General features: G+C 45.0%; 5 protein-coding genes across 7 annotated transcripts; all 5 read right to left on the reverse strand.

Annotated features, from left to right (window-relative positions):
• Window positions 1–20: 20 nt before the first annotated feature.
• On the reverse strand, window positions 21–3,117 carry lrrc23 (leucine rich repeat containing 23). The gene is made up of 8 exons (XM_040192847.2): window positions 2,614–3,117; window positions 1,658–1,767; window positions 1,444–1,564; window positions 1,207–1,348; window positions 863–993; window positions 622–758; window positions 293–497; window positions 21–218 (listed from the first exon to the last, which is right to left on the reverse strand). Exons 1-8 carry the CDS (start codon window positions 2,704–2,706, stop codon window positions 195–197), a joined length of 963 nt encoding a protein of 320 aa, XP_040048781.2. The 5' UTR covers window positions 2,707–3,117; the 3' UTR covers window positions 21–194.
• Window positions 3,118–3,187: 70 nt separating this feature from the next.
• Window positions 3,188–13,858, reverse strand: rbm10 (RNA binding motif protein 10). The gene is made up of 23 exons (XM_040192834.2): window positions 13,689–13,858; window positions 12,983–13,058; window positions 12,375–12,900; window positions 12,140–12,292; window positions 11,982–12,051; window positions 10,482–10,555; window positions 9,533–9,619; window positions 9,350–9,410; window positions 9,092–9,250; window positions 8,588–8,748; window positions 7,752–7,849; window positions 7,479–7,566; window positions 7,172–7,385; window positions 6,496–6,593; window positions 6,332–6,413; window positions 6,017–6,108; window positions 5,699–5,893; window positions 5,210–5,404; window positions 4,968–5,024; window positions 4,596–4,790; window positions 4,398–4,445; window positions 4,229–4,284; window positions 3,188–3,931 (listed from the first exon to the last, which is right to left on the reverse strand). The coding sequence occupies exons 2-23, from the start codon at window positions 12,997–12,999 to the stop codon at window positions 3,841–3,843; spliced, it is 2,817 nt and encodes a 938-aa protein (XP_040048768.2). The 5' UTR covers window positions 13,000–13,058; window positions 13,689–13,858; the 3' UTR covers window positions 3,188–3,840.
• A 781-nt stretch (window positions 13,859–14,639) lies between these two features.
• On the reverse strand, window positions 14,640–18,753 carry LOC120829067 (rho-related GTP-binding protein RhoA-C). The gene is made up of 6 exons (XM_040192848.2): window positions 18,628–18,753; window positions 18,063–18,163; window positions 17,354–17,509; window positions 16,887–17,007; window positions 16,662–16,792; window positions 14,640–16,475 (listed from the first exon to the last, which is right to left on the reverse strand). Exons 1-6 carry the CDS (start codon window positions 18,644–18,646, stop codon window positions 16,302–16,304), a joined length of 702 nt encoding a protein of 233 aa, XP_040048782.2. The 5' UTR covers window positions 18,647–18,753; the 3' UTR covers window positions 14,640–16,301.
• On the reverse strand, window positions 18,628–23,190 carry usp21 (ubiquitin specific peptidase 21). 2 transcript variants are annotated; one of them, XM_040192844.2, is made up of 12 exons: window positions 22,492–22,629; window positions 21,745–21,921; window positions 21,302–21,358; window positions 21,089–21,206; window positions 20,895–21,009; window positions 20,671–20,790; window positions 20,520–20,584; window positions 20,252–20,439; window positions 19,809–19,887; window positions 19,617–19,724; window positions 19,223–19,337; window positions 18,628–19,059 (listed from the first exon to the last, which is right to left on the reverse strand). In XM_040192844.2, exons 2-12 carry the CDS (start codon window positions 21,898–21,900, stop codon window positions 18,966–18,968), a joined length of 1,215 nt encoding a protein of 404 aa, XP_040048778.2. In that variant the 5' UTR covers window positions 21,901–21,921; window positions 22,492–22,629; the 3' UTR covers window positions 18,628–18,965. The 2 variants fall into 2 exon arrangements, with proteins under 2 accessions (XP_040048778.2, XP_040048777.2); XM_040192843.2 differs by having other exon boundaries at window positions 21,745–23,190.
• On the reverse strand, window positions 22,762–27,838 carry arhgef3l (Rho guanine nucleotide exchange factor (GEF) 3, like). 2 transcript variants are annotated; one of them, XM_040192841.2, is made up of 13 exons: window positions 27,359–27,838; window positions 27,041–27,086; window positions 26,894–26,938; window positions 26,319–26,378; window positions 26,114–26,221; window positions 25,857–26,015; window positions 25,501–25,563; window positions 25,322–25,418; window positions 24,822–24,898; window positions 24,416–24,673; window positions 23,975–24,145; window positions 23,514–23,706; window positions 22,762–23,250 (listed from the first exon to the last, which is right to left on the reverse strand). In XM_040192841.2, exons 1-13 carry the CDS (start codon window positions 27,394–27,396, stop codon window positions 23,003–23,005), a joined length of 1,563 nt encoding a protein of 520 aa, XP_040048775.1. In that variant the 5' UTR covers window positions 27,397–27,838; the 3' UTR covers window positions 22,762–23,002. The 2 variants fall into 2 exon arrangements, with proteins under 2 accessions (XP_040048775.1, XP_040048776.1); XM_040192842.2 differs by having other exon boundaries at window positions 26,894–26,935; window positions 27,359–27,743.
• Window positions 27,839–27,884: the final 46 nt, after the last annotated feature.

The following is a 27,884-nucleotide window of genomic DNA, read 5'->3' on the forward strand; positions in this document are numbered from 1 at the left end:
ATTGATGGGTGGTAAGAAAATGACAGATGGGAACCTTTTATTATCCTTGTTACAGATACAAAGTACACCAGACAGATACACTATCAAGATGTAGCCCAACAACACAATCCCTGTCAACCAGTCACGCAGCAAGCCTGTGTTTTCAAGGAAGTCAAACACTTCCTTATTTTGACCATCATTGCAAATCTTATTGCTCAAATTTCCTCTTCTTTAAGCGCCTGAAAGGAAATGCGGGCCATTAAAACAAGCAGCAAAAAAAAAAAAGCAGTTGGAGAAATAAGCTTTTTCTCACCATCATTCTCTCACGGGCCTCGACCCTCTCCTCTGGGGAGACGGGATCTTTGTCCAGTCGCTCCAGCTGGGGCAGGAGAGTCAGTACGCTCAGCCGGTAGTCTGTTGCGTCCACCAGAGGATTGTCAGAAAGGACCAGAGCTCGCAGAGTTTTTGACACACGCGCGAGGCCTTGCAGAGCTTTCTCATCTGAGATCACGTTGTTTCTAAGAGACAAGAGACAGACGCATGTGGGATAAATTATAATCTGGGATGCGTCCTTTAATTTGGTGTTTTACTGAATCCATGAAAGGCTCTGATCAGCGCTGTCCAGATACAACTGATGCGTACCTCACATTGAGATATTGGAGACACTTCATGTTGGGGCTGAGGCCGTCCAGAGCATCCAGCTGGTTGTCTCGAAGGTGAAGGGTGGTGAGGCGCTCTAACTTCTCTAATCCCTCCAAATGCTTGATCGCATTTTGGGCCTGAACGGAGAGTAAGGATGCTTACAGGCGATCTATCCCATGGCACGTTACATAAGTATTCAGGCCGCGTGCTGGTGCTACGTAACAAACAGTGCTTTCATTACCAGATATAATTGCCGCAGGTTTGGAAGGTTGATTCCATCTGTGGTATCCAGTTTGTTTCCCCTCAGCTCCAGCGTGACCAGGTTGGCTAAAGAGCCACTCTGAAGACCATTCACTCTCTGAATACGGTTACCTGCCGCAGAGGTTGCTAATTGTCGAGGACTTTCCAAAAATGTATATATTCAGCACGACATATGTAGATAAGAATGACTTAGCACATAGTAAACTCCCTTCTGATCAAATAGATAACTCATGAGATGTCATCAAGTCTCTAATTTCCATTTCTAATGATAGTTAACATACGTTCCTTTTACAAACTCAGAATTAATCAAACCGGCAGATCAACCTGTGAGATTGAGGCTCTCCAAAGAAGGTCCGACGAGGCCGTCCAGGTCGGCCAGGCGGTTCCCTGCCACGCTCAGCCACTGCAAGTAGATCAACTGAGGAAAAGGTTGCCCTTTGAGGGTTTCCACGGCGTTTTTGTCAACCTACGAGAGAGAGAGAGAAGAGAGGAGGTACGGACAGGGGCACGGCAGACCCGGAGACGTCATTTACTGAATGAATAGAGGGGAGAGGTCCTTGCCTTCAGCCAGAGCAGCTGGGTGAGTGACGCCAGAGGAGAAAGATCAATAAGGTGGTTGTTGGATACATCCAGAAAACGTAGGTGAGTAAAACTGGCGATCGCAGCAATGTCGTCCAGTCCGCTGAGTGGTAGAATGATGTCGAAGGGAATGTTAGGAGAAAATGAAAGGGATTGTTCAAAAGCAGAGAATTCAGCTTGTGTATTTTTCGCTTACTTGTCTTTTAGGTTCACTTTGACAAACGCGTGCCCTAGTCCATTTCCTGTTCGGCACAGCAAGGAGAGGCCCCGACTTATGGTTTCTTTGGTCAAATGACAAACCTCTACCTGTTAGACGAGAAGACATCACAGGATTATGCCGTCTAAATTGCAGATGTACAACAATACTCCATTGATGTTTAAGTGTAAGTATGTGGCACAGCTCAGCATAAAGCTTCAAAACCACGTAGGTCCAAGTAACATTTAAAGAATTGGGTTCCCCATGTAGAACTTTCTGTGAGGTACTTACAAATACTAGGGTAATACATTTGCGTAAACGGTACAAATAATATACTTATGTAATGTTTAACTAATGCTTTATGCAGAAATAAATGCAGGCTGCATCTTACATTTCATTTTCTCCCATCAACATTTTATAAAGTCACTATGAATTAATACTTGTTCCCCAATTATGGATGATGTTAATTTACTTTATATTTAATTGCTATGCTACCAAATTAGGTAGTATCCAGTAACAATCACAATTCAGACAGGCTTTTCTGAAGCAGAATATGCAATTTTCCTAGAAATGTGAAGCGTTTCTCTTCTGTCTAACCGATTGTCAATTGAAACATTTACAGCCTGAAGGGTGTAAACATGAGTTGATATGTTTATATTTTTTATGGAGATTAATGTATAACGTTTCTCAATGAATAATAAAGTGATGTTATTACGTTAATCGTGGTGTGTTGATGCTGGAATAGGTACGATCATTTTTAGATATTTTGCTTACTTCACCTGTATAAAACCAACCTTTGTGACTTCCCAAAGTTCCTGCTAAAGTGGGTGATCCGACCTAAACCGACTAGAATAAACCTCCCGAGACACACAGCTCGTGGATTGCTGCGCTGTGTGCGTTGAATGTCTTCAGAAGGGATCTCTCAGGTTAATTAGCGTCACCAAGCGAACTTCTACCTTCTCGTTCTCTTCGGCTTCTTGTTGATGTGCTGCTTCTTCTTCTTCTCCCTCCACGTCCGACAACACTGCATCCTCATCCATCTCAGACATGCTGGCCAACTTGGTCCGTGTTTTCACAAACAAAGTGTTGTATCGGTAACCGATCAGCTGTTATCTATCTATCGCTAGTCAAACTGCACTGACCGGGTTAGCTAAACCAAGCTAGCACATTAGCCTAATGAACGCAGTAACTGCAAATCCTACTCGAGAGCTCGATTGTGTACCTTTTATATTACAACCATCATAGGGATAGCGAACTATTAAACCAATGTTTGCTTACACTTGGAAATCTTGAGAATGAACGGTGTCCACAGTGACGTTACGCTGCGGACTCTTTGATAAAACATCAATTATAGTTGATGCCTGAACGGGCAAACAAAGAGGCGCTTTGTCGTTGCCATGGAAACCCAACAGCAACAGCACGCGCGCGGACGCCTCTGATGGGAAACACGTTCACAGAGCGACGGATGAATTGTGCTACAACTGTAAAAACATTTTCCACGTTTTTCAACCACAGATTTGCAAAAACACATTAGAAATTTTAAAATATCAGTTAATCTGTTTACTGTCTCACCCATAAGATATAATATAATAATCAAGAGATTTATGAAAAGGTTGTTGTGAATTAACAAGTTTGATAAACAGTCAGATTATTGAAAAGAAATACAGGAATAAAAAGTAACTTTCTTCAGAGATAATGCTGTATTACATTGTGAATTTCTATCAGCAACATGACAAACAGAAACTTTTCATGTACACACTAGTTTTAGTGTGACCATGACCAGTATATGAGAACTCTTCAAAAATGTACAGTCCATGCTCAGATCAGTCATTCACTGAATGACAAGGCATATATCATTAAATAAAAATAAAATCTATGGTGCATAGACAGTAATTCCCCAATGTTTCCCAACCACATAAAGCTTGTTTATCACACACAAGCTCTGAAGCGCGTGAGAACACAAAACTGCATTATTCAGGGAGAAAGCAAAAAAAGTGCATTCTGTGCAATATCCCGACATCCACTGCTACAGGATCAGTTCATGAGTGTATTACCACCGTTGAGGTAATTGTAATTACAAACCAAAATTAAGAGGTTTATCTATATGACGTTGATGATGAAGTGTTGCGTGCTAAGCGTCGTCAATGTCCTCGGTCAGGAGGTCGAGATTTCGGGGTGAGGGCTCATTCCACTTGCATATTGCGTAAAAGAAGCCCTTTCTTTACTCCTCCTTGCAGCATCCTGGCACCAAGACTACCGCCTGTGAGCCCGTCACTAAAGAGAGAAAAAGAATAACATCACATGGCTGTCACATCGCTTACATATGCAAACTTAAGTGAGTACACTTGTATGTACCTCCATTGTATGGATCAAGCAACATGTCTTACAACAGTTACAGACACATAATAAAACAAGACTATAACCATATGGACCCATCGTAAACCGTACAAGAGGAACACGGCGTGGCAATACCCAGTATTTCGTAAACAACCATTTCTTCACATCTTACACCATATTACACCTTACTAAGACAAACATGAGAGTCGGTTTCCTTCCTTCAATGCTTCTTACATGGGGCTAAACTTCCTCCTCTTGGGATCAGGAGGCTCGGGTCCATCAGAAAGTCTCTGCAAACAAAAGAAAAAAGCATGAGTGAAATAAAAGGAGAATGTAAAAGTAGCATTAATATCAAACAGAGTTAGTGTATAAAATGACAGTCAGAGCCTGAGCCTTGACCAACCTCTTTCCCTGAAGATTCCTGCTGTACTCTTCTCTGCTCCAAGTTTTGCTAGAGACAGACAGTTAAAAGTTTAATTATTTTTGCAGAGGAATGTCATCAGCTCAACTTTAGTACTAAAATATTAGAGACAACAATTTTGCATGATTAAAATACAATGAAACAAGTAGACTCTCCTTGCAAAGCTTTATGTGTAACCACCTTGTGTAGCTCAGAGAGCTGCTGGTGCCTGATGAGGGCCTCCTTGCTGGGGAACTGCCTCCTACACAGCAGACAGGCCAGTTTGACCCAGTCCGTCATTCTCCCTTCCTTCTCTTCTTTGTCAGCTCCTTCTTCGTCGCTGTCAGTTTCTCCACTGTAGGCTGGGACCAGACCCTCCTGCTGAGGAGGGGAACGCTGGAGAAACAGGATGCAAGATCCAATACTTAGGATAAAAGCAGAATTTATCATATTTCTAAAAATAAAATAAAAAGCACAAAAAGGTGTTTTGTAGGACTCTGCATAAGAACGTCGGTGTGTTATGAGAACTCTGAGCAAAACAGACGACTTTGATCACTTTGACCATGTCCTTACTTCTGCACTTTGTCGGATCTGGTCCAGAAAGATCTGATGCCGTTCGGACAGTGCACCCTGCAGGGGGGCAGAAACACACCAGAAGGGTCACACAGTCAGTAAGACATTATCTTAATCCGACATGGTCTATTCACGGCACAAGGTCCTCTGGCTGACACACAATCTCCTCTTTCACTATGATGCACCAAAGATAAATCAGGGTTTACAGCTTAGCATTACGTCTCGGCGTGAGGGTCACGTACCTTTTTCTCCAGAACAGCGTAGCCTGCATCAGCACTCGCAGATTCTCGCCGGTCATCTAGGCGACCGTGGGCCGGCGCCCGCGTGTAGCCCGGGGGAAGCGGTGTGGAGCCGACTGCGGGGGAGGAGGCGACAGAACGCATGTTCTCTTTGTGTCTGTTGAGACTCTTAGCCCAGCGCTCCATATCTTTTGCGATCTATTAAGATAAAGCCCAAGAGATGCAAGTCAGTTACAGTTGAAAAAAGGGCTGGCCAATAACAACTGAAGAAAATGCTCTGTAATCCTTCAACTAACACCAACTTGGTGAAATCTAAAATTTCAAAGAAAAGAGTTAAATAACTATGGCAACACAGGCCATATAGAATAGCAGTGTACATTATGTACTGAGCTGTACAGCTCGTCTATGACGTTCACTTTGAAGTCCAAAGGAAATTGTCATTTTTTGTGCTCATCCATCATGACATGAGTTTCTACTCAGAATGCAGAATACCTGTTGAGCAGTTTTACTCTTGGGTTTGTCTTTCTTCTCCTTGCTGCCAAGGTTAGCGAACAGGGAGTCTGAAGGGGCCGTGCCAATGTTCGAGGGGCCGCCTTCAGAGTTTGACTGGCCAGCAGCAGCAGGAATGTAAGTGTGCTTCTCTCCATCCCAGTACATGTACTGCTGCGTGTGAGGATTGTAGTAGTACTGCAAAAAGGAAGGGCACAGAAAACCAGACCTAAACGCCGAGGAGGAGGACACGCACAGAAAGCCACTTCAAATGGAGTGCTGGCTGAACATTTAGAGCGCTGTACATTCACCACTCGTTACCTGGGAGTTGGGGTCATAGTAGAGACCGGTGAGAGGGTCGTAATAGAAGCCGGAGCTTTCGTCATACTGGTACGTGGACACGTCTGGCACAGCTAAAGTCAAAGATGCAAAACAGTTACCCAATAGAAGCATGACTGTCTATCGGCGGCAGTATTGTGGAGAATTACCAGCTAAAAGTTACTTGCACCAAAACTATTTTAAATGCCTGATTTCTTCATAACCCCACCCCCCCCCAAATAAATAGTTTGAAAGACAAAATGTACATCTACTACATTCTCAATCCGAAGGCCACAGGAACAGGAATTAAAGCCTTACGGTATTGCTGCAGCTCGTGTTCAGTGCCCGGGGTGGCAGGTTGGCTGGGAGTAGCAGGTTGTGGTTTCCCCACTATCTCCACCTGTGGTGACAAAGGTACCAGTGCTCAGCCCAACGTGACGGCGGGAAATAATAATGCAAGAACACAAAAAATAATATGGTACCTGGGAAACCGGTGCAGCAGCTGTGGCGATGAGAGCCGTCTGTGTATGAGAATGAGGCTGCTGCTGAAGGCCTGCTGACCCCGACGCCCCTCTCTCGGCTGCAACACACAACACAGGTGGCTTAGGTGGACTCAAGTGCAATTCTGTATACAGTGATCCCTCGCCACTTCGCGGTTCACTTATCGCGGATTCGCTATTTCGCGGATTTTCATATTGCATTTTTTTTTTTTTTGGTGCATTGTGCTCTGCATTCTGATTCGCTAAAAACTCACTCCCGAGCCGTTCATTACAGTTCTCCAACGTAATCGATGGTGGCATGTCGGTGTACAAGGATCTTTTTGCAAAGAAGAAAAAAGAGCGACAACAGCTGCCTATCACTATGTTCTTCTCCCGAACAAACACACCTGCACCGCGGGCTTCAGAAGAAGAGAACACTGCAGAGTGCAGTCAGGATGCAGCGGCCCAGTCTGAAGAGCAGTGAAACGGCCTACACGCGAGTCACTGTATTTGTATACATGTAATAGTTGCTAATTGTAAAAAAAAAAAAAAGTTTTCTATTTCGCGGATTTCACTTATCGCGGGTCATTTTCGGAACGTAACCCCCGCGATAAACGAGGGATTACTGTACATCGTTTGGGCAATGCGCTGTACATAATTCAGCATACGTCACACCAACCTGGAGCTGCTGCTGCTGCTCCTCCTGCGTACGCCCCCATCTGTGCTGCTCCTACGCCGGGTAAAGCGGCGACCCTGGCCTCGGCCAGGGCCTTGAAAGTTGTGCCATCGATCCCAGAGTACTCATTACCGTCCTGGTTGTATGTTACTGCTGCCCCCTGCTGGTACACGGTTGTGTCTGTACTCTGGATTCCACCTGAACCATTCTGAGCAGTCTGAGTAGGAAGTAGATATATTTTCTTTTAAACAAGATAAAAACACATGGATTGAATTTCTAAATATACAACGTTTCATTAAGGAGGTTTAACCTGCGTGACAGCCCACTGTGCAGCAGCTATTGCTGTGCTGGCCACCGTAGCAGCACTCACTCTGCTGCCTTCTGTCATGAATACGTCACTGGCAAAGCAAAGAGGCACAAAGAGGGTTTCCAGCGCTGATGCAAAATACATCTCTATTACATTTTCTCATGAGCAATCAAGACTATCAACACGATGTGGCATATTATTATAAGAGATATTTCTTTGTGTTATAGTGTTAATGTGTCTCTTGTGCTTTCTTTAAAGCACAGTCCAGGTGTTTACCGCTTGGAGCCTTTGGCAAACTCCACCACAATTGCTTTCCCGTCAATAGAGAGACTGGGCTGGAGAGCCTGCAAGATCTGCAGCAGCTGAGATGCTTCCTGTGAGCAAACAAACAGACTTGTGAGTTAGTGTTGGTGCAACTCCTCTTTTGTGTCTTTAGGGTAAATATTAAACTGCATTTTTTTCTTAAGTAAACAGTCACTCATCGCAGAAAAGGACCTATGGCCATATGAACAGTTGTTCACCACAGCGGCTTGTGTGGCAAGTCTTTCGCTTCCTGTTTTTTTTAACCTACATTCCCCTCATCTGTAATGTCGCTCCACCGCTTGCTTTTTTGTTATAAGCATTGTACCAAGATTCACTCGCACTGCCATGTCTGGTTGACCGTCTCGAATCCCAGGACCGCAATCTCATACACTCTTGGTATTCCAACACGTGCTTTCTGCTGAGGTGATGGAGTAAATTGCTATTGTTGCCACCAGGCACAATAATAGTGGCTCGACAAACTTTGCAATAAAATTGTTTTATGATCTACGTCGGAGTTTTCAAACGCTAAAACCCTCCAAACAGCACACAGCTTCTCTGGGGCACAAGTTGTCTTGGTGCATCTCTGGTTGTTGTGAGAAGGGGCTAGCTGTACCCAGCGTGCAGTTTGCCGGTATAATTTTAAAGATTATTATTACCATTAGTGTTACAAATGTTTATGGAAATTTGAAATACCGTCCAGAGTAAATATCCATTTCAAAATCATTAGAACACATGAATGAATGAATCAATATATCAAAGGTGCCTCGTCTAGCACTTGGGCATGTGTGTGTCTGCCTCATGTTGCTCACCACAATAGTAGAGAGCTGCAGAAAGGCAAAGCCCCTGTTGAGATGGGTGTGCTTGTCCTTGATTAGGCGAACATTGGAGGGGGAGAGAGTGGCAAATGGAGCCAAAGCAGATAAGATGGTTTCCACTGCGGTATGAGGGCCGAGGTTTCTTAGGATCAGAGCTGGTGCAGGAGAGGATGAGAGAATGTTATATTCTTTGACACATTATTTAATCATTTGGGTACCAGATAATATGGAGAGCTGAAAATGTATGTATGCCATGAGGCCCCCCCTTCTATAGCTGTAGAGCTACCGTGAGGTAATAAAAAATGCTTCAAAAACAAGTAGTTGCTTTAATCCCTATTAACCAATATTTGAGAACGGACCCAAATCTTTCAATTAAGTTCTTAATTAAGTGCTTTCATATTTAAACATCGTACTTTTTTCTTTTCAAAGTTTTAATTAAAAGTAGGTCTTTAAAAGTAGAGATTTGCATGGAGAGAAACAGTCAACAGATGGACGTACTGTCATTGGCGATATCTGCCTGCTGTGTAGACTGTCCCGGACTGACACTAGGGCCCGAGGAGTGGTAGGGCGCTGGCAGCGGCAATAAGCCTCGTGCTCCCTCCTTTTGAAGACCAACGGGCAAATCCCTCTGCAATTGGGGCAACTTCAACTCAGCCTCTGGGGGAGAGGGGGGAAGACAATTGTGCGCATTATTATATGATGTGCGAGCACGTATGTGGCTACAGGAGGAGAGTAGTTAATATTATCATTTTTTACCTGATTTAGGCACACTGCATTTGAAGCACTTCTCTCTCCTTTTAAAGTTTTGCACACCACACTGTTGAATTGTTACATGAGCTACTGTTAATAGATCGTTTAAAAGAATCCGCCACTACATTGACGAATACACGTGCATAAAATGCACAAATAAACGTGTGCACACAATGTAAAACACACAACCTTGTTGCAGAGCCAGTCCTCATTGGCACGAGGTTTTGGGTCACTGTAATGCATCGACACTCTTTGTCCCAGAATCAACAGCACCGACTAAAAAAAGAAAAAGAAAAAAGAGGGAGGGGGAAACAAAGAATGATTATCAGCGATAATTAGGCCAAACATGCCAGAGAAAGGCCTCATCTCACAAGAGATGAGAGAGAATGAAAGGGACGAGAGGGAGAGGGGCACAGAGAGAGAAACAGAGAGTAGAATTGAGGCTGAAGGAAAGAGAAAACCAGAGAATTGCAACCTTCAGCTTCAGGAAATTGGGACGGACTGAGATGGTGTATGTTTAGTGTGTGGGTGTCCACTTTTAAAGAGGACACAATGTGTCTTTTTTTTTCATCCCTCCCCCCTGAAGGGGAAACCTTTCTTCACAGTTTTCCGCACATCCCATCCCACTGTCACCACCTTGATCCCCCAAATAGGCAATGGATCCATCCTAAAGATGTAATAAATGGGAGATGACCCAGATAGGAAAGATTCCAAAACAAGAAAAAATGAGGTACTATCTTGGTTTCAGCATTCAATGGTCCATTGGAGAGAGAGAGTGATAACGTGTCCCTGGAGAAAGAGGAGACCCCTATAATAGAGGAGCTTGAATTGGGCAATGAGAAGCGAATGTGACTGGGGGAGTTCACTATGAAAACTATGCAGTAAAGGTCCCAGACAGACAAACGTCAGCATGATGTAACACGCATTTACCTGCTTGTGGAATTTTGTCAAAGCTGAAAGACCTACCTACCTCAGGGACAAAAATCCTTTCCTCCACCCCGTGTCTCTAGCATACTGGAGTGCATCAGGTGCACGTGACGGGGTATGATGTGACTGTGCGCTTGTCCTGATGTTAACACATATGTCCCATTGTATGCATGTATATATGTGTATGTGTGTCTGTGTAGGGGAGAGTGACCTGGTTGGTCTCCATCCAGCGGGTGGCCTCCTGTATGACATTAAACTCGACGAAGGCGAATCCTCGGCTCTGACCTGGACACCGCCCAGCGCCATGGTAACCGAACAACAACAACAACAACATAACAACGCAGTGAGGGGTTAGTGCTTCATGTCCAGAGGAGAGAGAGAGAGAGACCCTGTAGCAGCACTAAATTAAATAAAGCATTACTTCCTCTCTCCCTTGGAAGTAACACACCTGACAGCCAGTTGGAAAGCCACCGTCGAATTCTCGGCAAGGGTGGGAGAACGCAATGTCTAGTATCTCAACAAGGTAAAGGAAAGAGGTCGAGAAAGAGAGAATCCTACCCACTCACTACTTTGAGCTGGAGCTTTTCGGCTTTCATATGATGAAGCACTCAGGCACCAACAAAACACATGGGGGCACACACACACACACACACACACACATGCAGGCACACACGGTCTTGAGAGTGCAGCCTGAACTATATAGCAACCATTTCAATAGATGGAATGCTCCATACTGTCCATGCATTACTATACTGGACCGAGAACACATTATGGAACATATAATATACAACAACGCTGTACTTGATATAAGATCATCCTTTAAACATGACAAAATGAGAGGGGCTTATTCTAAACAGTGATGTGGGGGGGGTGAGAAAGGCAGAGCAGTGCGGAGGACCGGAAGGGTGCCTGAGGTAGATCGGCACACCTTGCAGACAAACAGCGTGTTAGCAAAGAAGGGAGGCTGGTGGGAGAATGACCTTAATGGAAAACCTTTGGGGGGGGGGGGGAAGAAGAGCTTTTCCGAAGCGGTATGGATGAGCCTTACAGAACTGAGACGTAGCTGCAACATTCACATCCACACACTTGCGCAGCCAAAAATAGCTGCAATGACAAAGGCCACCAAATGCACTCGGCTTCTGCTGCGTAGTTCTCAGTTGGCATTGTTATGTTTGTGAGCATTGTTCAACCTCACTTCAACATGGAATGAGGCAGAATGATGAGAGGGTAAAGACGGTAAGAGACGAGTGGAAAGACACAAACGAATGCCATGGAGGAAGGATGTAAACTGATCACTGTGTGCATGCATTCTGGTCCTTAATGGGCAACTATGGAGAGAGCTCTCCTTGGAAGCATGCAAGGGTGATTGTTGCCCAGTGAGCATTAGCCAGAATCCAGACACAGATAAAAAGTAAAATCTAAGCAGGAAACGCAGCAAACGCCTGTATGAGTGTATAAAGGATTTCTTTGCACCAGCCATCTATCCAGCTGTCGAGAGTATGAAGAAATACAATGGTAGTAAGAGAGAAGGAAAACAAAAGGAAGAGCACTTATTAATACAGGAGAGGTGACTGAGCAGGTCAGGGAAAGTCACCTGAGAGAACACCGGAGTGGAAAAAAAGCTGGTAATGAGTGAGTTTGACACAAAAGGGAGGATGAACACCTAAAAAGTAAAAAAAAAAAAAAATGGAGGCAATGTACAAGTTTTTACCTGAGGATTTGTTTCTCATGAGGCGAACCTCTCTGGGCTGGATCCCCTGCTCCTGGAGTTGTGCTCGGATCTATGAACACACAAACATTATTGGATTTTCAGGCCGACTGACTGTAAGACCCACGCATCATTAGAACGACTCACAAACGCGCACTGACCTCATTGGTGGTGACGTTGGGCGGCAACATTCGAAGCATTATGATGTTGCTTGGCCTTTGGTTAAGGTCTGGGTCTGCGCGGTAATCCTGGTCCAACTCCTCAAGGTAGAGGTCCGAGGCAGCGCTTCTCTCCTCGGCCCCCACTGGAAAGGCCTGCATGGAACCGACACGCGTGGTCAACAACTAAATGAAACTGGAGCCGTTGCTTAGCGAGGATGAACTTGTAGTGGCTTACCCTCCTCTTCACGGCTGCACGGGAGAACCTGTCCTCCTCCCTCGGCCTTTCAGTATTGTATTCCATTTGCTCAGAATGAGCACCGCCACGACCCCAGCTGCCCTCCCTGCCCGCTGAATGAGGGGTGCTGTTCTCGGGAAAGCCCCTTCCACCTTTCCCCCGACCCCTTTCCTGCCGACCAGTCAACAACTGCTCCAACTCCCGCCTGGATCCCTCCTCCTCCCTCCGGAGCAACGGAGGGGCTGAATCCGCCTGCGACTGGGTGCACGGGGGCCACAGGAGCCCCTTCCCCCCACGGCCATTTCCTCCCTGGTGAAAGCCCAAGCGGTCCTGCAGACGACCCGGCAAGAAGTCGGGGACGCCCAGCGATTGCTCTTCGTGGCCGTACATGTCCCCCTCTGCGCCGACGTCGTATCCCACGCCTGCGTCCTCATCCTCCTGGCCGTAGGCCCGGTAGTCCATGTCGCGGAAGTTATGATCGTTGTGGGTGTTGCCGTAGCGACCCGTGCGGTCCCCTCGCCCACCCCTACAGGCCACGAAAGACAATGTTAAGGACTCGTGGGACACGTGTTCTCTTTGAGATGGACAGGCAGGGAGAGGAAGCTCACCTCCGCTCAAAGTCCATGCTGATTCACTGACTGCTCCCGATCTTATCCGTTCTATTTGGTTACAGCATTGGGGACCCTAGAAGTACAACAGCAGTTTTAATGTTTCAATTAATTAATCAGGACCCTGGATGTCAGCTTTGCTGGTTGATGCCTTAACCAACTCTTCTCCAGGTACCTGCCATGTTACTATTTGGTTACAGAATGGACAGATCATGGATGTAACATTGCACTTAAAAAGTTTATTCCTTTGAACAAGCAACATTCACGACAATCGCCTTTCAGAAACAGTCAGATCGTCCTAGCAGAGGCACCCCGGGATCCACAGGGGTGATGTGCACGGTGTGCGTTCACTGGGAGCAGGAGGCATTCATTTTATTCTGTCGCTAGGTTGTCTGCATCTTTGAATGCTGCAGCCTCCTTCAACTTTGACTGATATTAAACGCTTTACACATGAGCACTCACGTACCAAACGAGTTGAAGCATAACCCGGCATCCCTAATGAAAACGTGTGTGCATGCCTGACCTAACTAAGCAAACATGAGTGTTAAACAATGACGTGTGACGGTCATCTGTTAGCGGGCAAGCTAAATCGTTTAGCATCTGGATAGCTAGCTAGTCCAAGCAAAAAAAAAAGCTGTTTCCAAAACCGTTTGTCACCGTTGGTAAACACGTTAACATCAGTATTTGTAATAGGACAAACTCTTACCAGCGCCACATGTAACCAACAATAGTTTTTTTAATGTCACGTCGAAGGCCAGGTGAGAAGTATGTTTTATTTTTCACGGAATACTGTGTAAAATGGCCACAGCAAGACAACAACTCCGAGAGGGAGGGTACAAATACCTGACTCTGGTATGTGATTAGTGGTTGGAGAGCGAAAATACCAATGATGGCGGTGATTGGACGAGACAAACACGCCAACCCAGAGTCGTATTAAGAGTAAGTCGCGTAAGCGGAAGTGTACCTGAACGTCATTTACACTAGTTCCAGGTAATATTTAGAACCATCGGTTTAGTAGAAAACAGGCAGGAAGACAAATCAGTAAAGGCACAATGAGCGTTCAATCTGCCAAATTTACTTCTGTTATGTAATCATCTCTGCTAACACAAAGTAGCCGGAATCCCAGAAGACAGGCGGAACAACTACTCATTCTTCAATTTGTCATTTTAGATTAATTTCCAGTAATAAACCTAGGATTTTATATGACTGAGCTATTATAAACATTACGGTTTATATAATGCTCATAACAATAGTTTTACATTTAAATATTTTTCTAAATTAAAAAAAAAGTATTTAGTGATTAAAAAAAAAGTATTGAGAGTATAAGAGTAAACGTCCATTATAATGCATCCATATGGCGCTACTATTATAAACGCTGCTAACTCATAGGAACTATTGCAGAGCTCATTGAGCCTCCATTGCTTAAAAAAAAGAATTAATAGAAATGGATCCTTTTGCAGTGAACGGAGTTGACGTGACTCTAATTAAACGGCTCTGAGCCAACTCTAAACCAGTGGCCCGACCATTCCTAACACACTGCGTGGCATTTATTGATACAAAAACATCAGGGGTCACAAGTTGTCAGAAAAGTTAATTAATGCAAGAAATATGAGATTATTGAATAAATAGAAAGTTCTTAAATACCATACAAAAGAAAAACCTATTATCAGCTTTATTTGGGGAAAAGAATCCGTAAAGAAAAACCGTAATAGGTCACAATACAAAAAAAGGCCCATCTCCAAAACTATTTTAGCCTTGCACCCAAAGCATTAACTTCAATTAACTAATGGTTACAATTTATCATTAAACTGACATAAGCTGATCATAACAGCAGGATAAAGTAAACTATTTAAAATATACTAAGAAAATTAGAGACAACAATAAAAAGTTATAGTACAATAATGACAATATCATTGAAGAAGGGATGGGAATAGTAGAGTAAAAGGCAAACTTGAAACACATTAACATGTACTTACAAAGCTGTGTAAGACATACAGTACATGGTAGACATTATGGTAATAACACAATGTATCATCTATCTGAAAGAATATTCAACTCATCAACTACATCACTCAGGATTTGACCCACTGATTAACAAAATCAAATGAATCTCCGGTACACACAAGAAAGGTCCTAATAAGTCATATGTTTAACCTGATTGTGCCTCTAGATATACAATGCCTTTCAGTAAAGCCAAAGTTTCTACGTCACTCGAGTAGCTGTTAATTCCATTACCCAACTGTGTCACGAAATGTGGCCACCGCGGGTAACTTTGGCATGGAAACAAAGAGTTCGGTCAGTAACGCACAAGACCTTACCGTGCATACAGTACATAGACACGCATGTTAATACACACCCACAAAAAATGTACACACATTCACCGCATGCAGAACTGCACTGGAGAAAGCAAACCACCATACAGTTGCGCACGCGCACGCACGCACACACACACACACACACACACACACACACACACACACACACACACACACACACACACACACACACACACACACACACACACACACACACACACACACACACACACACACACACACACACACACACACACACACACACACACACACACACACACACACACACACACACGCTCTCTAAAGTACAGGTAAGTAATAAGGTATGGGAAAATGTATCATACAATCTAGTTCAGGCATACCTCTGGACAGCGCCTGAGTCAGAATATGGGCCTGATTGAGCATAGCCAATGACAGAGGCGGGCGGGCGAGGTGTGTGTGTTGGTTGGGGGGGCGGAGGGTCTCAAATGTGATGTGTGGAGACTACAAATTACAAAATAATACCCTAGTTTAGTAATTTCAATTTCAAACCCACAACTTACTCTTCTTGGCCGCTGCTCTCAAGGCACTACATGTAGGCGATACTGTGTAAAATCCACATTGACAAAGTCTTAATTAAAAACCAATTCCATATTAATGTATTTTTTCCCGTATGCGTCTCTCTCTGATGTCCCCATGATCTTTGGCCTGGTAAGGACCCTTTCTCTTTAGTTCCCATCATAGCACATTTCAACTACGTTTACATCGACTCAACTTCAAACCGTCCCTCCCCACCTGCTTTTGGATCTGAAGGTTGTTTTTGATAAGAGAGCAAAATGGCACAAAATCCAATATATAGGCCGAGGAAGGCGTAGGGAGCCTATCAAATAATTTAAGACCTGCTTTACTTTTGTTGAGGATAAATGGTTGATAAGAAATTGAGCAACAGCACAACGTTTTCGGTCCCTGCCCAATTTTCTCCCTTTCTATCTGTGCTTGACGGCAGCTCCCTCTTCTCCCAGAGCCTATAACAGAGCGCAGTTGGTCTTCCTGCCACGTTTCTTGGCCTGCAGTGCTGCCCGAGTTGCCATCTCAAAGACTTCCCTCACACCATCTTTGGTCTTGGCAGAACACTCCTGGTAGCCGTAGGCACTGATGCGGTTTGCCATCTCTTTGCCATCTTCGAATTTAACCGGCTCCTGGAGACAAATGTCGAGAGAGACGGTCTACATTTTTACTTTAAAGTCATTATACCACATTAGGCTTTTTGATAAAAACCAGATAAACAACACCTTGTTTTAGGTTGATGTTATTTTTTCCTGTTTAAATCAAGAAAGCCAAGATGCAGAATCCCTCATATTTGAAGAAAAAGAAAAAAACCCAACCTGTTTCATTTTGGCGAGCTCTCGTCTGGTGTGGTCATCGTTGCGCAGATCTTTTTTATTGCCCACCAGAATAATGGGAACATTTGGACAGAAGTGTTTCACTTCAGGGGTCCACTTTTCCGGAATATTCTCTACAGCGAGTAGAGAGAAAGAACGCAGGAATTAAGAGACATAGATCACAATCACAAAGTGTTTGACACGTAGTGGTGTGATTGTTGCCAATACCTAAACTGTCAGGGCTGTCTACAGAGAAGCACATGAGAATAACGTCAGTGTCGGGGTAGGAGAGAGGCCTCAGTCGGTCATAGTCCTCCTGACCTGCTGTGTCCCAAAGCGCGAGCTCTACCTGAGAAAACAGACACACATGTAGGGCAGATAAATAAATATGATGGATATCAAAATAGAGCTAACCAAGCATTTAAGTTACAAGATTACCACTTAATGGAAGTTACACAACTGAGTCTAACCATTCTAACGTATTTTTCAACTTTAATTAAAGACAGTGTAGAGGGGGATCAACTATGCTGGAAAAAATAGGAAGATTCTTTCAATGAAAAGTCAAACCAGTGCTGATATTTCCCAATTGTTTTTTTTTGGGGGGGGGGGGATTATTAGGCTATTCATCATTGTGTGTGTGCATGACCCCTTCGGGCTCTGCAGAGCCTCGTATTAGCACTTTACATGAGTCTCACCTGTTTTCCGTCCACCTCGATGTCTGCCACGTAGTTCTCGAACACGGTGGGCACGTAGACCTCCGGGAACTGGTCCTTGCTGAAGACGATGAGCAGACAGGTCTTCCCGCACGCACCGTCCCCGACGATCACCAACTTCTTCCTGATGGCTGCCATCTGGGGGGGAAGAGGAGACTCCAGCATGAACTAACACACCAGGGTGCGGCAGCTCTCTGTTTGCTCTCCACTAATAATCACACCCAAACGTAATTGTATCAACCGTAACGTGAAGTAAGAGGGTGAACGGGACTATTCGACTGTTACAACTTCACGGGGGCCGTTGCAAAGCTTTCCCGTCCTTCACCAGTTCTCCCCGGACTGCACGTCATGTTAGGAGCAGGTCAACAGCGATCAGAACGTTTTTAAAAAAAAGCAAGATAACTGAAGGTGTTTGTCTCCTGGTGGCAAACAGGAAGGCTTCCTTGAAGGTAGAGCGGTTCCCACACCTCCTGCCTGACAGGCTGTGCGGCGTAACGTTAGATGGGGCCTGTCAAACCAGCTAATAGTAGCTAGCAACAAAGCTAACGGTGTTTCCCGGGGTTTTTAACGCTGTCATTCAATATATTCTGTTGGTAATTACAACCGCACCATACGAGGCACCTGTGTGGTACTTCTGTGACTCAAACGTTAACCGGCATGAAGTTTAAAGGGTATTGTCGAGTGAGATTACCGCTTGACGTTCTGTGTCCGCCTTTCTCCTCTTCCTGGCCGACTGGAAAGCTCCGCCCACTTGTAATACGCATGTGCGAGACGACGTCATTAGTCCGTCGGCTGCGGCAGACAAGTATTCTACATAAAGTGTGACAGTTTACGATTCTACATAATACGTATCAACAAATGAGTGACAAATTAGTAACAATATCAACTGCATGAAAAGTTCACTTCTGATTTTTTTTATTCAAGCATTCAAATATCAATAATGCAGTAGGTTACTGTGTTTTTTGTTATTTATATATATATACAAAATCAAATATCTCCATAGAAATTTAAATTCAGATAGAGGAAAAATATAACCAATTTTTAGGTTTCAACTCCATGTGCAGGGAGATTAACAATAAAACACAATGAAAGCATAGCTATAGAATTGGCGAGAGATATTTACATAGAGTAAACGTACTGTACAATTTCACAAAATTGTTGCGTAAAATGAAATACTATATGTCACATTTGAGTCATCATATGCCGCCTAATATCTATTCCACCCAATGTGTCTTTACAAATCACAATCATCTTACATAAAGAGCTCAGCCTCATGTACACCGCTCACTCCTGCCCGAGGAGCACGGCATAGAGACTCTTAAGGCTGCGTCCACTGTCCCAGCTGTCTCAGCTCTGTCACTGAGACTCTCCGAAAGCATCTCCACCATCCCAGAGGGAAGATCGCCTCTTCGTGGCCCTTTCAAAGAGAGCGCGGCTTTGCTCTGGTCTTCTTCAGAGATTATTTGAAGGCAATGCTCACTGCGATTGAGCGGTTCATAAATTCAAGAGTTACAGCACTGCTGCTTCTATTTGTTCCTACGGTCACTGGCAGTAACGATCCTGATTGGCTGCTTGGCTCAGCCAGTCTCAAGTCTTATTTCCTGACTGCGGTGGTGCTGTTGCTGCGCTGGTAGAACAGCACGTATGCTTGATTGGTCTGAAGCTGGTGCTCAGAGACCGGAGACACACTGTGGTTGGGAAGATGGAGAGTAATAATTAGAAACGGTTTGAGGTTTGAACTTATGGCTTCTTGTTTCTCAAAAGGGACAAAGTGGGTTTTTATAAGTAGCAGTCTTCGGTACGTTCCGTTTCTTATTAAAGACGAAGATGTGGGTGCAAGGGAAGCCTCACCATGAGTCATTGTAGAAGCACCAGCCATTTTGGTCTGAACAGCAGGCTGTGTAGTGGCCCATGTTCACCGTCCCAGCGTGGTTACATATCGCATATAAATTGTACAGAATGGGGCCTGTGTGGGGGGGCGGGGGGGGGGGAAACACACATTAGACCTAATGACTTACTTCTTCAATTCTTCATGACTTGTGTTTTGTGTTTTACTTGTACAATTCAAGGAAAAATCTACTAGTTACAAGAAATCTGTCACTTTTTTTTTTTTTAAATGAGAAAACGGTCAAACCAAAGAGTAGCAAATTAGCTGTGGACGAACTGTTGAATACATGCCACTGTTTTTGACTGACATTGTATTGTTATTGGTTGATTATTTTAAAAGGGTGAATTCTTTCTTTACCACAGTCGACGGGCCCATAGCGTCCAAGGTCCAGGTCAGCAAGCGGGAAGGACACATACACGGTGCTTTTACTGATGGACCACCGTGACGTTGTAAAGCGGTTCAGATCTGAACAAGAATGTTAAGCATCATAGCTTCTGACACAACAACTGCTCTAAGGTCAATTCTTATTGTTTTTTTTGTCAAGGATACGGATCACTATAACCTGGGGAAACCTCTGGATGGAAAGCCGCTTGGTGCACTCTGTATGCCTGTTACACCTCTCGCACATCTGAAACACAAATCCAGAAACAAACATTCATTTAAATATATTGAGCAGACACACGTGTTGTGTTTTACTTCATTACATACAAATGATAACTTTTTCCTCTAGTTTTTGTCACACTTATTACTTTTCCTCCCACTTGCTTTTTCTGGCCTTGTCTGGTGTTCATAACAATATTTGATTGATTACATGTTTTGTATTTACACTCAACAGGCTCTTTGGCCTCCTCGCTCCCTTGACACTTATGTACTGGTGCTCTATTGCTGTATTCATTCTTCGCCATGATGTTTACACTGTTCAACAGATGCCATTGACTCGTGGTCGATTGCGTTGTAACCCAAGGGGTGTCGGACATTCGGTGTCAACTCACAGGTGAGTTTTCCTTGTCCAGTTTCTCCTCCTGAGAGAAGAGCTCCAGGCACTCCCTCAGCGTGACCCCCCCGGCAGAGCTCCTCTTGGGGATGGGCAGCGATAGATCACAGAACACATCGAATGTGTTGGAGTAGTGCGAGCACACTGAGCAATGCAGCGAGCTCCTCAGCTGGCCTGAGAACAGGTCTGTGAGAACGATGGGGAGGGTGGGGGGGGGGTTATCAGTGGTGCTGCCTTCATTGGGTTCATAATGCAGAGCATCTCACCGTCTATCCCGCTGTCATCTCTCTCCAAGTGCTTCTTCCACATGGCAGCGGCTTCTTCTGAAATCCTAAGGAGGAACAGGAGATGAGGGGAACGAGAGATAAGGTCACATGACGCACATTGAAAGTTGCTTCACGCATTGAAAGCACGCACCTAAATCTGGCAAATTTCTGTTGCGGCTCCTTCTCTGTTCGTCGAACGTAGGGTCTGCGGTTGATTTCCGTGTGCAGCTTGTCCAACAGGAACCTGAGGAACTCCTGCGCGTCCTGCTGACTGGGACAAAGACAAAATAGCAGTTCCTCTCTTGTCCTTGAAAACAGTTGTGGAAATATGCAGTTGACCTGGAAGGAAAAATGATAAATCATCTGCATTCTCACCTGTATCCACTGAAGTGAGGTACCGCTTCCTTAAAAACACTGTAAAACCGCTGCGGGTTTACGACCGCGTCCCCGTCGTTCACATCCCAAAGGCCTGACAGCACCTGAGAGAAAGCTGGCGCAGAAACACGGGACACAATGAGGAAGATGAAAACATAACAGGGAGGAAGGAACAGTTGGTGAGAGGAACCCACCTGCCATGAGCTTAGCCTCCTCTTTGGAGAACTTCTCATCCTTGTAGGACATGAGGAGGCAATAGTCCCGTAGGCTGCGCGTGTGAGACAAACACTGGACGACTGCGTTCAGGAAACACTATTTGAGACAAAGTGTAGCAGAAAGTGTGCATGTGAAAAAAAATCTGGTGAAAGTATTTCATTAAAGGTCATTCTTTATAATTTAACACTTACTGTGTTTCCAATGTTTCTAAGGCCAACCCTCCCACTTCCTAGGGAGAGATGCTCTTTCTAGAAAACAAAGGCAACTCCAGTAAAACTGCTGACCCAAACTGCTGACCAGTGCCATTTACAGGAATACAGACTAATATTTGGCCCCTGGAAGAAGGTCCGTGCGATCTATCTGTGCATAGCATTGCTGCAGCAGATTGCACCTTCTTATCTCGTTAGCATAACAAGAGGCTAAAAGGAGTTCAGCCTGGAGCGTTCATCCAATTAGAGACCAAGGACTGCTGAGAGGTGCTTAAACACGTGCATGCGTACTCTTCATTACTCACTCTACACAATCCCTCAGCCGTAAATTCCACGTTAAAAACTAACTTTCCACAACATCAGAGTGCACAGTTTTTTTTTCTTTTTTTTGACATACATTCAAGGATTGCGCGCGTTTTGCCCACCTTGTCGTCGGCCACCAGCAGCAAACCCATCAGCGAGGTGTAGAGGACGGACTGGGAGATGTCGGCCGTCTCTCTCTGGAGGCCATTCTGGGAAACCAGGGTTCGACACAAGGCCTCACAAGAGCCCTCAGTGTTGACGCCGCTGTCCCCTGGCATGCCTCAGTAGTGTCTTCCACTCTTAATGGGACAAATGGGGGGGGGGGGGGGGGCTTCCCAAAGAAATGAATGTCAGGTGGTTTTCACCGTAGACTGGGAAGGTTGCATTAAAAAAGTGCAGTGGACAAAGTGAGCAGAATGTGATGGTGGTTAACGTGTTTTTTTTAAGGGCAAATTATGAGGTATGTCTTTAACAACTGAGGGGCAAAATAACCATTTGTAAATGAGCCTCATGTCAAAAGGTAAATCGAGCTCTTGTTTAGGTCGAGTTGACAATTTCCTCTGATAATATCACTGTAATGTCAGCTGGGGGAGTCAGGGTCCGACAGACAGCACAATCAATGTAGATTTTAAGATACCAGCTTCAGGGTACACATTTACGAAAACAAAGACATACTTAAGACCTTAAATAACTGACTGTAAATGAGAAGTAAATTACTAGTAACATGCAGAATCGCACAAGCGGTTATCAAAGCCAAACTGATACTCTCACTGCAGTTTCCGAAGGGTAAAGACGTCAATCGTTAGTTTGCAAATAATTCATAATGAATGTTCCAGCATTAGCAAATAAACAGAGCAGTTTGGACTCACCTGATCACTCGGGTCACTCTATCTATGAACAAACTGTCCCAACCAAACTGTTCCCATCCCCTGCTGAGCTGTTAAAAATGCATTAGGGGACGTCTACTGTTTCACTGTGTGTCGGTAGGATGAAACTGAAAGTCTACCTCTCTCTCTCTCTCTCCCCCCCCTGTCAACGGTGTAAGAGGGGAGGGAGGGATAATCATGACTAATCTTTTCTTTGAAGATCTTGTTTGCTATTCTTAGACTTTGGTGCATTTGCAATAAGTACCCCAAACATCTATATATCACTTTATTAAAAAAAACATTGGTAACATTTTACATCGTAAATCCACATTCTGTAATACTGTTTTCAAGCTATACACAACAAACCCACAATCACAACACATGCATGAACACACCAAAACCCACGTAGGGGAATATGTGTGCGCGTCTAAGCACAACCATCTTTCACAGTCTACATTTCGTTCTCTCCCCCGTCTCGGTGTGCAGTTCACCTCCCCCGCTCATCACTCGGATGTCAGCGGCAGGTGTGGTCGGCCATTTCTGTGTCCGAGCTGAGGCTGAGCTGAGCTATGTGATACACGGCGGGATCAGCGTGGAGGGAGAGCTGCGACTGGCTGGTCTGAGCCGTCCTGTCCCTGGACTGGACGATGGCCTGGCGCAGACAGGTGATCCACTGCTGCCTGCTAAAGGAGTCGTTGGCCTGCAGGCTGTACGGGTGAAATTTGGAGCGCCCTCTGCTGCTCACGCGGAAACAGTTTTTCACTGGGACGGAATGGAGAGAAACAAGGAAGGAAATTGAGGAGGCGGCTTTCTATTGATCTAGTTGAAGCCTAAATTCAACATTCTTTAACCCTGTATATACAAAAGGTATAAATACATCCAAAGCAGAGTACGAACACATTACTGTGGCGCTGAAACCATTCATTATTTAGTTGGACAGAATGTTAATTAACACTTTTGGACGTCATTCATTAATGACGCCGACTGTTTGCTGACTACGTGTATTTGTCATGAGAGTCCGTTACCTTTATCACTTCCTCCAGTGAAGGCTCCCCTGAAGGTGCCCCCTCCCCCGGGCTCCCCATCTGGGATCTCCTCCAGGTTTAACAAGGCGTTGGGCAGAGGTTGTCTGTACACATGGAACACCTGACCTCTGTCTCTGTCCTCCCCCGGCCTCGTCAGTACCAGGGCCAGCTCAAACAGGAATACATGCAGCCGCTGACGAAGGACACGCACACATTTAGAAAGTGGCAGGGTTACTACACAAGATGATGATACAAAGTGCCCTTTAGAGTTAGGGGGTCAATAAGAGGCTCGTTTAAAAAGAAATCCTAACCAGAAAGAGCAAAGCCCTGTAAGTATTTGGACGCATCCCCTTTCAGATGCTCTGACATTTTCAGTCAAGATAAAAATGCATCAACAGAAGAAGTTCTGGAGAGCCGACGGCCATCTTTAGAGCAGCAAAACACGAGAAGAGAGCCGCTACCTGGCCCTTGTTGTTCTTGAGCTCTCCGTGGCAGTACAGGAAGCGCGACAGCTGGATCTCCTGTAGTCTCTGACCGTCCTCGAGATACACGAGGCCCTGCCTGTAGAACTGACACTCCGCCTCGCCCGTATTCTTGTTCACCTCAGCCACGATGCTCTGCACCAGCTCCAACTGAGCAGAACAAAGTATTACACAAAATTAATGGGGGGGGTTTTTATGGGTGGTTTTGGCGATGAAGGAACTTTGTTGGGTTCTGGTTCCGATACAACTCACACCAAACATTTCTGCTGAATTTAACATTCTCTTTTTTGAACAAATGAGTAGCAACACACAGGTACATACGTTTTACTGGGTATTTTACACTGTTCTACAAGCAGCTCACATCCGGGATACACTGGCAATGTGGAGAGCAAGGCGGTGAACACGAGGAGAGCGACTCACAGCATCGGGCAGCGTGTCCTCGTCCGGGTGCTCTGGAGGCGTGCACTTCTGTATCTCCTTCAACAGCAGGGGGTATTTGACCAAACGGCTTCGAGGGAGATCCAGGAAGTTCCACAGGTCCAGTTTCCTGCTGAACGAGGACTCCTGGCACAAACGAAGGAAGTGCTCAACCTTTTTCTCGTGCTTTTTCTGGTCGAGCAGGGCTTTGGCCCCCACCTGGTTACGGCAGTACGTAACGTAGGCCTCCAGGCAAGGGAACTGCAGCGAGAAAGACAGGCGGACAGTTAGGAGAAGGGACGAACTCTGAGACTCTGAATAAGAGCGGAACAAAATAGTAAATACAGGAACTGTAGAGAGTGAATGCGGTTTGTGCGACTTTCTCTCAGTTCTTGGGTTTCTAACTCACCCAGTTCATCAGAGTAGGCCCCACCTGGCCGATCGTCTTCCCCGATCCCCGCAGCCGCTCGAGACGACCCAGGAGATCTGATGTTAAAAAATTTAAAACAACACTGTTGAATTCCTATTTATTCATGTCTCGTGAAAAACGGTGTTACTTCAGCTGAGTGACAAATGAATATCAAATTGACCGAATTCAACCTCCTTTAGTAAGAAAAAATGCATCACCAGATAACTCACTCACTCGTTATGTCACCGTATGGCGGAAGCTGATGTAATCATTGATGTTCAGTGTAATGAACTGAGGTCCCATTATATGTTTAGCAAGGGAAACCAATTATGGATGCAAAGAACAACCTTTGACTATTATTTTGATTAGTTTCAGATTTGAAATGCAAGAGTCCGGACACATTGAGTGTAAAACGTCAAAATTCATCCAAACATTAGAAGTATTTTTCACTCTGCCCTACTTTCCTTATCCATGCTCTGGACACGAGTAGGTTGATATACCTTGATGTAGAGGAATGAGAGAGTCCAGTGTACCGAAGATCTGTCCAAGCTCTGGCTTTGTCATGATCTCCAGCTTCAGCATGGGCTCATAGTAAACCTGGTAGCACACAGAGAGGTGAGAAGAATGAGTACCAGTATATAACAGCCGGGTTCAGGTATTATTGTTGGATGAAAAGTACCTTCTTGACCAGACTGAGGTCGTCAATGAGTTGTCTCTCGCCCTGAGTCAGCTCGTAGATCACCTGTGGAATCAACGGGAACACGTGGATGAGACGCCCGTGCAAACCGGCCATCGACAAACGCAGGAGGACGGCGTGCGCTCTCGCAGCTGGTTGTTCAATTCAGGAAGTTGAAGCATGAGTGCCAGCTCACATCCTCTTTCATAACGCTCGCGTAATGCGGAGCTGCTTCCCGTGAACCCCACCCGCACTGCCAACAAGTTGCAAAGCTTGACCCAGTGACCCCTCCTCCCCCCCCCACCTGAAAAATCATATTACAGTAATCTGAAAGTTACATCCCTGGCTGCCGCTCGTACCTCCTGCCGTTTGATCTCCTTTACAGTGAGGTCGTGACTCTCCACCGTGTCACTCCAGCACTGGCTGTTGCGCCGGCGGGGATACGACGAGGCCTTAGATCGAGAGCGCAGGGGAGCCGGGGGCAAAGGTCGCGCCTCCGTGCGAAAACTTATCGACCGCTGTCGGGGGGGAAAAAGGGGCAGAGCAGTGGAAAGTCACCGGATGTTAGTTTTGCTTAACGACAGACATGCGGGTGTGTTGTTGTGCGCGTTGTTACCGAAATAGACTGTCCGATGCGTTTCAGAGCGGGGGTCTTCACCGGGGTGAGGACGCCGGTTAGGCTGTTGGACTTTGCCACGGGTTTGACCCTTTTGTTACTGGGCTCCTAAAATGAAACGGCAAAAAGACGTTAAGATTTCAAACCAATTAATGCGTATCTGGCACCTGAGGGGAAAAAAAACACAAAAAAACAAACTACTCACCTCTGAATCCCTCATGTGGTCGGACATCATCTCACCCTCCTCATCTTCCTCTTCATCATCCTGATTAAAATCAAATCGGTCACACAGAAGAATAAGCCTTAGGTGAGCTTGACAGACGAGAGTTCAGGAAAGACAGATGTCGTGGTGGTGGGGGGGGGGTTGAGCTCTTGCATAGTGCAGAGCTCTCATTTCCTGTGTGAATCTTTCAAAGAGGAAGGAGGTTTAAACTCTGCTTCTGTAGTAAAAAGCCATTTCAATACAAGATGTCTGCCAGTTTTTTCCACAGTAACCACATCAGCTGAAGATTCAGTGTAGTACAATCTGAGCGAGACACATTGCATAACTGCAGTTAATGTGCATTTTTGTGTTCATGGCACACATGATGAATACAAAGCAGTGGAAAATGTGACTCGTCATACAGAGAACATTCAGAGGTTTGTGCATCGGCTTCACGTTTCTTGCTGCACTCAGCATTGTGGTCTCAAAGGTAAGGCTGACTAGAACTTCCGCTGTTTAAGAGACAAGCAGATGGCAAGGTGACAGAGCCACTGCAACCGAGTGTAGAAATCACTCACCTCTATGATTCTCACCACAGGTTCAGGGTCCTGTTTTCTCTTCTTCTAAAGAGCAGAAATGTAAATGAGATTTGAGTTTGGCATTTAGGTGAAATCACCATGCAATATGAGAGGGGGAAAATAAATTAGGTAAATTGAGTGATTTACCCCAGCATGGTCACAGGGGATGGAGTGAGTCTCCAACATTGCAGCGCTTAAAAAAAAATAAAAAAGCCTCAGTCATATTAATAGTAAATGAATCCCAGCAGCATGATACTCTACTATGGAAACATTTTTCAAGATCAAGATTTACAGTGATTACATGATTTAGAAACTTTACCATGACAAATGTATACCAACTTGAGGTATCGTTTACTATTGGTTGTGTCCCGTCTGATTGCTTTAGTAATAGAAGTTAGAAACGGGCAACTCTCCATCTAAATATATTAAAAAAAAAAAAAAAACTTAAAAAAAAAAGTACCATACCAGGAAGTCCATGTCTCACCGGTCTCATCTACTTCCATATTGCCTTCGTCGTCGTCGTCAACGCATCCTCACAGAAACACTTTAGCATAGAGGGCTGTATATAATCCAAAGTGTCACTGGCCTCTTCGGCCAGGAACACAGCGAGCGATGTGCAGGGAACTCGACAATCGCTCACTGCACTCCTTCCTCTTCGCTTTCTTCCTCATCTCACGCAACCACATCCTTTATGGTTGCACATATTCATGTATCCGCTCGGAGGAGGGTTCAAAAAATCTTGTTCAGAGAACTGTAACACTTTGCAAACAAAGGAATACGCATCATGTTGACTGACAAGTGAGAATAAATTAGTACTAAAACATTTAGGACGGAGAGTTCGCAAGTAGGCGTTTCACAGATGCGTTTCCGCAACACCTTTAATCATGAAACCTCCGATGAGCCAGAGACAGTTCACAGGAAAAAAACACCACAAGTAAAACATAACTGACATTACATGTCAACCCAAGCTACCTTAGAAAGATTAAAAATG

Source organism: Gasterosteus aculeatus, chromosome 2 (assembly GCF_964276395.1).
Source record: "Gasterosteus aculeatus chromosome 2, fGasAcu3.hap1.1, whole genome shotgun sequence".
Lineage (NCBI taxonomy): Eukaryota > Metazoa > Chordata > Actinopteri > Perciformes > Gasterosteidae > Gasterosteus > Gasterosteus aculeatus.

Coding starts and splice junctions, on each gene's coding strand:
- lrrc23 (XM_040192847.2), bottom strand. CDS start 2,706: ATGTCTGAGATGGATGAGGATGCAGTGTTGTCGGACGTGGAGGGAGAA. Junction 994..1,206: donor GGAGAGCCTCAATCTCACAG/GTTGATCTGCCG, acceptor CCTCTGCGGCAG/GTAACCGTATTCAGAGAGTG. Junction 498..621: donor CTCCAATATCTCAATGTGAG/GTACGCATCAGT, acceptor CTTGTCTCTTAG/AAACAACGTGATCTCAGATG.
- rbm10 (XM_040192834.2), bottom strand. Junction 6,109..6,331: donor ACACGAGCTGCAGCAATACC/GTAAGGCTTTAA, acceptor CTTTGACTTTAG/CTGTGCCAGACGTGTCCACG. Junction 3,932..4,228: donor AGGAGGAAGTTTAGCCCCAT/GTAAGAAGCATT, acceptor TTCTCTCTTTAG/TGACGGGCTCACAGGCGGTA.
- LOC120829067 (XM_040192848.2), bottom strand. Junction 17,510..18,062: donor CGGACACAGAACGTCAAGCG/GTAATCTCACTC, acceptor CTTCCCCCCCAG/ATGGCAGCCATCAGGAAGAA. Junction 16,793..16,886: donor AGACAGCCCTGACAGTTTAG/GTATTGGCAACA, acceptor TACTCGCTGTAG/AGAATATTCCGGAAAAGTGG.
- usp21 (XM_040192843.2), bottom strand. CDS start 21,900: ATGCCAGGGGACAGCGGCGTCAACACTGAGGGCTCTTGTGAGGCCTTG. Junction 19,338..19,616: donor CTATGGGCCCGTCGACTGTG/GTAAAGAAAGAA, acceptor CCCCCCACACAG/GCCCCATTCTGTACAATTTA. Junction 19,060..19,222: donor TGCTTCTACAATGACTCATG/GTGAGGCTTCCC, acceptor TCCCAACCACAG/TGTGTCTCCGGTCTCTGAGC.
- arhgef3l (XM_040192841.2), bottom strand. CDS start 27,396: ATGGAAGTAGATGAGACCGGTGAGACATGGACTTCCTG. Junction 26,939..27,040: donor TCCCCTGTGACCATGCTGGG/GTAAATCACTCA, acceptor TCTGCTCTTTAG/AAGAAGAGAAAACAGGACCC. Junction 24,146..24,415: donor AGGACACGCTGCCCGATGCT/GTGAGTCGCTCT, acceptor TGTTCTGCTCAG/TTGGAGCTGGTGCAGAGCAT.